Source organism: Propithecus coquereli, unplaced genomic scaffold (assembly GCF_000956105.1).
Source record: "Propithecus coquereli isolate 6110/MARCELLA unplaced genomic scaffold, Pcoq_1.0 Scaffold206, whole genome shotgun sequence".
Taxonomy (NCBI): domain Eukaryota; kingdom Metazoa; phylum Chordata; class Mammalia; order Primates; family Indriidae; genus Propithecus; species Propithecus coquereli.
The window spans coordinates 4,687,527-4,698,704 of NW_012145634.1; the positions used below are offsets into that span (position 1 = coordinate 4,687,527).

The 11,178-nt window shown below is 43.1% G+C and overlaps 1 protein-coding gene across 1 annotated transcript in view; it reads right to left on the reverse strand.

Annotated features, from left to right (window-relative positions):
- Window positions 1-11,178, reverse strand: part of ADRBK2 (adrenergic, beta, receptor kinase 2) — a 131,017-nt gene that overhangs the window by 6,031 nt on the left and 113,808 nt on the right. Inside the window, exons 14-18 of the mRNA XM_012644104.1 lie at window positions 9,587-9,653; window positions 8,973-9,073; window positions 4,983-5,049; window positions 3,813-3,908; window positions 400-562 (exon numbers count right to left, since the gene is read on the reverse strand). Coding sequence (XP_012499558.1) covers window positions 400-562; window positions 3,813-3,908; window positions 4,983-5,049; window positions 8,973-9,073; window positions 9,587-9,653 — 494 coding nt within the window. The remainder of the gene's footprint in view (window positions 1-399; window positions 563-3,812; window positions 3,909-4,982; window positions 5,050-8,972; window positions 9,074-9,586; window positions 9,654-11,178) is intronic.

An 11,178-nucleotide genomic window follows, 5' to 3' on the forward strand; every position in this document is an offset into this window, starting at 1 on the left:
AATGCAGGCCCTTTGTTCAAAAACCATTACAGAGCATTAAACCAAAGCCTAGTGCCCTGTGTGACTGCGCCGGGCACACATCCGTGGCACCAGCCCTGGTCCTGGTACGGCAATACTCACTCTTCAAGGAAAAAACTTCCAAACCAGCCCCGAAACACTGCAAGATAAGAGGACACGCTAACAAAATACTGCTGTCTCCGTGCTCTTTTATTTATGTGCCGACTGAAGGCTGAAATATTACACTGAGCTCTTCCAGAGCAGACAAAACCAAAATGATTTATGGTATCGCTTTCTTCTCTACTGAAAAATACTTCATGACCCAAATCCTCTTTCAGCTTCGTAAGGAATGTCGAAAACTCATTGCATTAGAAACGTATTGAGACACATTTGCTATTTTACCTTCTTCGTGGCCAAGCTGCTTATTTTTAGCCTTCTTCCTGGACTCGATTTTATCTGTGTCTGCATTTACTGCTTCGTAAACCGTTTCCGCTACTTCCTGCTGCCAGCGTTCAGAGATTACCAGAGGGAAGTTCTTGTAGAGTTCTTGGTCGCAATCAAGCAGCTGATTATTTTAAGAAATCAAGACATTTTTGATTTAACGTACTTACGAAGGCAACAGAGTCAACAGCGTCACATCCACGGTAACTGGGTCATACGCAACGCTATGTAGGAAGACAACTAGACGACAGCACGTGATCGTTTAGAGACAGTTTGTCAGTTGTCTAGACCTCTGCTAATGACAAGTTAAGCAGTCGGGACCACAAACACCTAGAACCAAGCTGCACTTCACTTTCAGCCCCAGATCCGCTGGGCTCGGCCCGATCTCCTATACTGTCTTCAGGACATTTTTGCCAATGAAAACTAACAGAGGCAGGTTTCACTTGAAGGACTGAAAGATCCTGACAACAAAGTAAAATTTCAGTTACGGTGAGGACGTTTTCCTTATAAAAGTAGAAAAATAGATCTTTACAGTTTTAAAAACAATGATAAGGGAGAGAAGCCAAGACGGCTTTCTGACCTCCCTTCGATCAATCGGAAAGGTTAGAAAAACAAAAGGTAAACTAGGCTGAACTTACTATTATTAATTTCACGAACCTTCCAACTATTTAAAGTTTAACAACATAATCACATGTGTAAGTATAAAGCTCAAGATACATGGACGGTTTAGGCAACACAGCCTTTAAGAGTTGCTATAATAAAAATGACACTTAACAATAGCATTTTTCTATCAAACAATTACTCAGAATTCTCCGTTCTGCCCTCTAGGTAAAGCTGCACTTCGAATATTAGCCAAGAAAATGGTTTTATGCAGCAGCTACAGTTTTATGGCAAATGCTAGCAATGCTTCTGATAGAAACACGTTTGTCTTGTTGGAAGCACAAACCTCTTTAGAGCCTGGATTTGCTCAGTCCTCTAAGTGAGGATGGATATCATCACAGGAAAGGTATTTAGAAGGACAAGAAAGAGCAAGGAGGCCAAGGCCCACGCCCGTCATCCTTTGGCAAATCCAGGAAACACTGGAAGAACCTGCATGTCACATCCCAAGCTGGGGCCTGCCTTAGCCAGCTAGTCTTACCGATGTTGTGTAATAACGTGTTGATTCTGAGATCCCTTTGATTCAGAGACACTTTCCCCCTTTCTGTTTTCTTGAGATGTCTAATCTAAGCCCAGAGCTGAAGTCCTTGGTTGTTCTGAATGTGACTGGAGGCGCATGCGTGTGTGTGTGTGTAGTGTGAGCGATGGGGTGGTAAAGACCAAGGCCCCATGAGTATCCGTGGTCAGGCACCCTGGGACGCGGGGGCAGATGCTGAGAAGTCAGCAGCAGTTAAAACACACCCCTTTCCTGGGGAGATATTCTGAAACGGTCAGCTCTGCTTTGCAGACAAACCGTTATACCACCTATAATTTCAGAAAGCCTTGATCTTTATGACTCAGCCCATGCTGCTGAAAATGAATAATAAAAAAAAGAAGAGAACTTATGTTTGCAAGACATGAGCTTCCCCCACCCCCACTGCCTTTTCTTTTAAAGAACAACACATTATTTGGGCTGATTTTTAAAGATAAAGCATAGATAGTTTCTTAAAATGCAGTTCCCCCGCTAGACTTGGCCGTGATGGGGCCAGGACTTTGGCGCTGGCTATGGCTGAGTCCCGGCCACTCACGACTTCTTACTCCAAGTGTGCGCTTTCTCAGCTCTTGCTCAGGAAGAACCCAAACCATCCCAGGAGAAACCACTAGTTTGTCCAGCATTGACTATATACGCAGCAGGCGTGAGCAGGTCAAGTCATTTATCCCCAGAGAAAGCGAGGCAATGAAACCACCCCTCCACAGGTGAGAAAACCAAGACTCGAACGGTGACGGAATGGCCCAGATGCACTCGGCTGATAGGTGGCAGATCTGAGTCCAGGCTGTCTCACTCCAAAGCCTAGATTTTGGTTCGCAAAATTTTAAAGTGTGAGAATCTCTTTTTAGCATCAAAAATTTTGGGGGGGGTCCCGTAAAATTGCAGTTTTATTTTTAGCACCCTTTGATGGAGAGGGGTATATCTGACGACAAGACGCTATTGTGACGGCAGTCATCCTAAATAGCATCGTTCCCCAAAGCACTGTGCCTAGTAGCCCTCAGACACCTGCCGGCTACTGATGGTGCGGGCTGCAGGTGGCGCCTGGCTGTGCACAGGCCTGGGCATCACTCTCGCTGCTGCTCCACACCCCAGAAAGCATCTCTGCGTCGGTCAGCGATCCTCACAGCCCATGGCCTGGGCTCTCTGCACTTCACCCTCACCTAACCTCTGCCTCCTGAGAAGCTGGTCTATGAATAGCCCAGTCACCTTTAGGTCTCAGCCCCTCCTCTCCTCGTGCCACCTGCTCTGACCAGCTGCGTTCCCAGCTCCCTGTTGCACTTGGCCTCTGCATGCTGCCCCCGATAGCTGCTCTCAGCCCCAACAATCCTCCCATCATCCTCCAGCCATGTCTGTTCCATAGCCCAGCTGGTCCAAGTCCTGGGTGCCACCAGTGAGAGCCCCTGCTAGACCCTTGTATTTTACCTGTCACTCTTTAGCTACACCTGACAGGCGTGTGTTTTAATAGTGCAGCCTTCTGGAGGGGGAAGCAACTTGGTGGGGAAAACGAGGGGGCCTCGCATCAGACGGGTGTAAATGCAGGCAGCTGAGGTGGGGGGTGGAGCCGGGAGAGCCCGGGGCAAGCTGTCAGCGTGGGGGCGGATGACAGCTTGACGTGTAGTGATAGCTTTGACTTAGCATCTTAAAGAGGATGATTTTCTCTCATGACTCACATCTCTAATTGTGTCTTGTCTCTACTTGGAGAAATAACGATATGAACGAAGGTTTGAAAAATGCAGAGGATTATGTTAAAAAAAACAGTGATTATTCCCCCTTTGATTGACAAATGCAAAATGATTCACATTGTTTGCTCTTTTCATCCTGACACAGGGAAAGCTAAAGACTTAGAAGAATTAAGAGGACTGGCTCTTCTGCATGAGGCTAAGTATGTTTGATACCACACACTGGTTTCTTCTTGTTTTGTATACAATTCGAGTTGTATTTCAATCACAGATATCCCAAAGCAATAAAGATTTTACCATTTTGCAGCTCATCAAAAATAAAACTATTAGTGCAAAGAAAGTTTTCATGGCTTTTAACTTACACATTTTTCAAACATGTGGATATTCATTTGTAAGTGACATTCTACCAACAGCCCAATACTAAAACAATCACTACGTTTAACTGATTTCCGGCAGAAATTCTCCGCATTCAGAAAAAGAAAGAAAAAAAGAGACTGGCACATGTGTACCTTAATGCCTTTGGTGTCTTCTTCATCAAACGAGCCTATATCAAAGGCGTCAGCAGCGTTGACTTCTCCCCGGGGGGGAATCAGGGGTGGTGGGTACTAGAAGAAGCATGGCATGGTTATCAGATGACCTTCTGGGCCCATCCCAGCCTCACAGCCCAGAGAAAGGACACAGAGGAAGATGTCGACATCCCACGCTCTGGGCAGCATCTCGTTCAAGCTTTACAAAATCACATTACACATTTCATACGAGAGCCTTTGCACTCAACAGCCCGGGAGCCTTTGCTTTGCGCAGCCCAAAGTTAAGGAAAAAGGACACATGCCTAACGTCTTAAATAATTTTCAAATATAACAGTCTCCAGACTGCAGAGCCCCACAGCTCAACCTAAGAAGGCGCGTTTTCTGGGATGAGGCCGCGCCACTCTCGAGTTGCTGGGGCCAGAACACGCGAGTGGCCTGGACAGAGCCCCGCACGCCTGCAAGCACCCTGAGGTCAAGGCTAAAGGAACAAGGGCTCGAACTCAAACTCTAATTAGGCAGGACTGAGAGAGTCGTCTCTCTTCAATGCAGAAAATCACCATTTCTCTGCAGCTTGAGTTCTTGCAAAAACAAGCCCGAAGCTGATAATCGACATTTAAAAAAAAATTAATTTGTGGCGTTTCGTGTATCAATGTGAATGTAATAAAGCTTAAAATGAGGAAAGGGAATTATGCTGATATAAAATCACGCTAATTCTTAAATTATGTAGTACTAGGTTAGAAAATATATAAAAATCTTGTACATTTTATATAAATCTGTGTAAAAATAGGTCACATATTGGGATAAGAATTCAAGAAGATGAGCTAACACTAAAAAGAGTCTCAAATAAATGTACATTTGAATTAGGTAGATAACAGCTCCATTTTATCTTTTATTAATTTGTATAGATGATATCTTAAAAATTTTTATACTAGGGAAATGAAGAGGGAGAAGCCGCCCCATGGGGAGTTGGCCACGTGGTAACACTTGGGTACCAGAGCACTGTGGACACAGGAAGCTGGGATGGGGACCTGGGGGGACACAGCCAGGAAGCCAGCAGTACATGGAGAGACAGAGGGACAGACAGACAGACTGACAGACATGAGAGCGCGGGGACGGCGGTGCCCAGAGCAGAGTACCACAGCCAGGGAGTACCTTTTGCAAGTAGACATGTTGCCAGTCAATGCCTTTGAAAAAGGTGTGCTGTTTTACTTCCTGTGCACTGGAGGAGAAAAAAAGAGTCATAATGATGCTGAGTATGCATCTGGAAATATAAGAAATATTTTGCAAAAATTGTCTCCTATTATTAAGAACATAGAGGAACAACTATTTCTAGTTCCTTAAGCAAGCAAGTAAAATGGGCTTCCTTCAAAGCAACAGAGGAAGCACTGTGATGTTTAGAAATGCTTCATGTTACACCCAGGGATATTGTCCCGTGTGATCATTTATTTGGGATGCTTATTTCAGTGCAAGATAACCTGGAAGTTTTCACAGGTGCGTGCATGCGTGTGTACATGCGTGTGTACAGTCATCAGAACATAAGTGAAATCAGAATTAAATGCGAGATCTACACCTGAACGAAATTCACAGCCAATGTCTACAAGTCATGATAGACCGTATGATAGGAAAATAACGGGAATATGAAGCACCAAATATTTATTCAGAAGCAAACTAGAAATCTAATAATATAATGCATACCGAACTCCTTTGTAAATTTAAGGAACAAATTTTCCTAAAGGTCATGATTAAAGCTCAGTGTACACAGACAGAAGCTGCATCCTTGGAAGCAAAGCCCACGTGGGGAGCGTGCACTCACAGCACAGTCCCGGCGCCCGCCCTGCCCGCAGAGCCCATGACCGGCTCTCGGGGCCCTTTCTCTGCAGTCAGTCCCTGGGGCATCTTGCCCAGCCCCGGGTGTCAAGGGACGTTATTTGCCTTTACGTGACTCCCAAATCTATGTCGCAAGCACCAACTTTTGTCCTGTGCTCCAGAAGGTCCCCCATCCAAGGGCTTGCTCAACAACCTGCTCAGACAAGGTTGGAGGGTTTAAAGCAGCACCCTTCAGAGCCTCACCTGCTCTAAAGGCCAAGATCACCCTTGATGCTTCTCTGATCATCCTTGATGCTTCTCTTCCCTCCCGCTCCACAGCCACCCTGGGCTCGATGTCAGACCTGACTACTTCCTACCTGCACCTGGCCTCCACTCCTGCCTACCACAGTCTGCAGACCCGTCTGGCTCCACACGGTGCACAGATAATCTTAAGTGCATTCACCGCTCCCCTGCTCAACTCTCCCAAGCCTTCCCTTATCCCTCACAACCAGGCCCGGGGCCCAGGAGACCTGGCTCGATTCTGCCTTGGAGCCCTCCCTCGTGAAGCCCTGCGCCTGGAATGGCCGTGCCTCCCTTGTGCACCGCCTCAGCCCAACACTTAGAGAGCGTCTGGCACTCGGTGTGCCCAGCAGATATTCATGGGACGAAGGAATGGAATTCAAGTCAGAGCTGCCCCTTTGCATTTGCAGCAGAAACACTGAGTTGACTTTCCTGTTCTGTTCCATTTTGTGCCCATCATCGCCTGCACATTAGACGGGGAAAGCTAAACAAGAAGTTTGCTTGCATATGTCCAAGCAACGAAAAATACCCCAGAGAGAAGCTTCCAGTTCAAGCCAATGATGGAGCACAAGTGTGCAAGTTTGCTCCTTCCTGGCAATCATTGAAATGGTGGAAGAGAAACGTGGAGATATCAGTCCTCCACGGGGAGCGGGAGAGGGCTACCAGCGGACAAGACAGGGACGCGCAGAGGGGCGGCGGCTGACAGCCAACGGGGCAGAGCTACTGCACACAGAACCTCTGACCCTGACCAGCACGCATTCATACGTGTGGACACACATGCACATACACACACATGCACACACACACACACCATACTTCCTTCCCCCACATCCAATCCCCAAACACCTGCAGCTAGGTGTTTATTCTAATCGGGGCGGACCCCTGAAATATTCTACTTCTAAGAAATTAAACCTGCTAAAGTTTTCTTAAAGATATCAATGAAAGGGTTGGAAATTTAAATTATGGGAAGGTAAAACAGGCCAGGTGTGGTGGCTCACGCCTGTGATCCCAGCACTTTGGGAGGCTGAGGCAGGAGTTGAAGACTAGCCTGGGCAATACAGTGAGACCCAGTCTCTACAAAAAATAAAACAAATTTAGCCAGATGTGGTGGTGTGCACCTGTCGTCCTAGTTACTCATGAGGCTGACGTGGGAGGATCATTTCAGCCCAGGAGTTCAAGGTTGCAGTGAGCTATGCTTGCACCACTGTACTCCAGCCTGTGCAACAGAGTGAGACCCCATTTCAAAAGAAAAGAAAGGAAAGAAAGAAAAGAAAAAAAAGATATCAAAGCAAACATATAGAAAATATATAAGACCAGGAGCATAGAAGACCAATCTAGAAATCCCAACATCCACCTAATAAGAGTTCTAAGATAAATGGAGAAGAAATGTCAAATAAATAAAATAAGAGTGTTCTCCAAGCTGAAGGACATTAGTCTTCGAGCAAAAGGGACTCTAAGTGCCTGCCATGAGTGATAACTGAGCTCCATGACCAGCACTGACTGTTCACTTGTCCACAACAAAGCAGTATCTTCACAGTTCTGGGGGAGAATTGTTATTGATTTAGAATTCTGTATCTAGCCTAACTATTAATCAAGTTTGGAGACAACAGGAGAACTTTTCGGCTTTCACAGCTTCTCGCTGCAGAGCTGAGCACAGGCTCTAGCTAAAAGGGCAGGGGATGGGGTGACTGGCAGAGTCAGACCTGGAGAGTAAGAAGGGGAGTGCTGAGTGGGACAATAATGTTTAGCAGAAATAGAGACACCCTCAGTTCTCATGGAGCTGCAGGCTGAGTCCTCCAGGAAAGAGAAACCAGGGACAAATGAAAGTCCACAACTGTGATACTATCTTTTAAGATAAATATCATATTACATATATTGCATATATCATGAGTATATCTGTGTGTGTGTGTGTGTGTCTATATATATATATAAACGTAAGGTTAATTATCAGGTTAAATAGAAACTATGCAGTGAACAGCATTTATGTGGCCATGATACAGTAAATTCTACTTTACCTGCAACTTTTGAAATCAACATATATGCAAAGTGCAAAGATTAATTATGATCGTGCAAAATAGAGAGTAAAAAGTGTCAAGTTGACAATGTAAAAATAAAAATGAACACGGCAGACATGAGTGAGAGAGAAGACAACGAAAGACAAGAATGTCAAGATCCTTGTTGTATAAAGTGGGGACTCGAGAGATTGTGTTTACAGTTGGTGGGAGAAGGAACAACTGGGTAAGTAAATAATTTAAAGATTCAAAGGTAAGCAGAAAAGGAACCAGAAACAGAGGTGGGGGAGAGGGAGGGCTACAGAGAATTATGAGTAAGCTAAATCTTCATCCATTACAGCAGGAATAGGCACTTTCTAAATGGTAAATAAGGGAACATGCATTTAAATACACTATTTAGCTATCTATCTGTATTACACCTGTATATAAGTATGATATGTATGCATACATGCATTGCTACTCTAAAAATACATACACACATATATGAGCCATACATACATGTGCCAGATACTTAAAAGTTGTTTCGTATGTGAGGCAAGCCAGGGGATGGAGAGAAATCGGGGAAAGTTCTGTGTTAAGCCCTTCTCTGTAAGTTTCCAGATATCACTGTTGGGGTTTTTTTGGCGGGGAGGCAAGAGAATAGAAAGCATGTATAAGATAGCAGCTACTCAGTTATGCATGAAGGGAGATATATGAGAACCTGATCAGAATATTAAACCGCCATAATTACAAATACAATCATTACTAAAACTTAACCAGTTAGTCTGAAATATCAGAATTCAGTTCTATCATCTACAAAGTCAAATTTTCAAAGTTGTAGAGTTAGCGACTTCTTCAGCTTCTTAATTACAGAACATGTAAGACAATATACACATATATACATACATATATCCCACGTGATTTTTTCCCCCTCAAGTCAAAGTGAACGATTTTAAGGACTAGGAGTGACTTTTGATATGCAGTATTAAAATGAACTGTTTCACTATTGGGGTAACGATCCCACAAGGCAGAAACGATGGCCTACCCGCCTCCGTGACAGCCCAGCCGTGTACTGACGTCTCTCTGGAGCAAGCCCTCCAAAAGGGACTTCAGTTCGGGAGAGAAGGTCTCCGGAAGTTCCACATTCTGGGGAAAAGAAGAGTGAGATTTCAAAAACCTACTCACAGAACGGCATCCTCACAGCCAGCTAGATTTAAAGGCAGTTTCTTGGATAAGAATAGTATTAAAAACTGCAAATTCACTATGAATTAATATTTACTCTAAAGAAACATCAAAAGGTTACTTATCAGTTGTAAAATCAATCAACAGGCTACGGCCAGATCAGAAGAACCAGAAGGTCTCCTCATTCTTCTCCATCTCAGTAATTTCTCCTTTTATTGGAATTCCTTAGTTTTGTTCACAATTTTCTATTTTTCCTGTACTGTTTATTAGCAAATCTTGATTTTTGCCTTGATATCTTTTTAAATTAGTTTTTTTTAGGAATTGTATCTTCATTTATTTGTTTCAAGAAAGCAAATTTTTATTATTTTTATATTTTATATCATATATTATATATTTATATGATAGTAATTTTATTATTCATGGAAGGAAACATGAAAATTATGATGCAGATAAGAATAAAGTTGTGAATCCCCTTACCACGGTGAGTGTCATTCGGTCTATCTCATGCTTATCTTTGGTTTTGTGTTGTCTGAAAGGGCTGTGACTGTAGAAATAAAGAATGTTCTATTAAAATACAGCATCTGGTAACTCAGCACATATCGCTGACTAATATTTGGGTAAAGTATTATGTCCTGCAACCGTCCATTCAAAACTATAGAGATACAAAAGCCATAAACATGCATCATTTCCAGAGAAGAACTAGTGAACAAACGTGTTAGGTCCCGGAAGAGCAACACCTACGTTTCACTTGAACTGCCTGACCCTTATGTCAATGAAATCGTGGCACTAAAATATGCTTTCCCAATTGAAATATCAGTAGAAAAAGATAATAGTTAAACAACGGGTAATCATGAAAATGAGTCATTTATATGACATTTGTCATGCGAGGGTTGGAACTAACAATACCTTTTATACATTTATTTCAGCACAGTAGCTTCTGATCCCTCCAACAACCCAACACGACCCAGGTGAACATGACTCACCCCTAGAAACCAGTGATCTTAGGCAATACATCCCTTTGATGGAAACCGAGACAAACTAATCACGCGCCAGCAGCTCCTCCAGAGCTCTGAGTGCTTGCTCGTGCTTTCCTTGTGCAGGGCCCCAGACTGCAGCAGAAAAAGCTGGGCTCAAGTTGTGACTCGGGCGTTCACTGGCTGTGAGTCAGACATGAACCTTCAGGATCAATTTCTTCATCTGTAAAATGGGGACCATGCCCCGTCCTTTGCAAAAGTGGTGAAGGGAAAACTAAAATAACACCGGCGCCAGTAGCCAAGACAGTGGCGGTATACAGTAGCTGCCCAATGTCGTCACCATTGGTGAGATTAGTAAAGGTGACTCTTACTTTATAACACGAATGTCTACTTGGCAAACTATACAAAACAAATTATTCTCACTCTTTATTACCGTGTTTTTAAAACTCTGAAGAAGTGGGATTTTAAAGGAAATCTTATCACCAAACAGTACTATGAACTATGACATATGCAAAGCAGAATACCATGGCCTTATTTATTTATTTGAAAATTAACAAAGGGATATGCGTGATTGAGTTTTCTTATAATAAGACAAGCCAGGAAAGTAACTAATCCTATAAATTTATTTATAGGGTATATATAACATAATCTGAGGCAAGATATTATGTAAAATATGCTAATATTAACTCTGTGAAATGGATTAGACTGTTGAACATCTGAATCAATGGGATTCTAAAAAAGAATTAAAATTCCACTTATCCTTGCTCTGCTACTTACTGCTACTAGCTGGTCATCCCACTGAACTCATTAAGTTATGCATTGAACCATCTTTTGAAGAGATTATTACATTCCAGAGCATTTGTCTTAAATACTTTAATTTTCTTTTTGTACAAGAGAGGGCGCTCTAACGCCTTATTTTCTTCCTTATCATGCACTGAAATAAAAAGTAATTTCCATCTCTTAAAAGCATTAATTTGAAAAAAAAAAAAGTCAAAAGGTGAACTGGCACCAAGCAAGCATCTTTCAAATAGGTTTTGATTGGAAATACTCTTTTCATCTTGTTTCCAAAGGATAAAATGTATAATTACTATATTT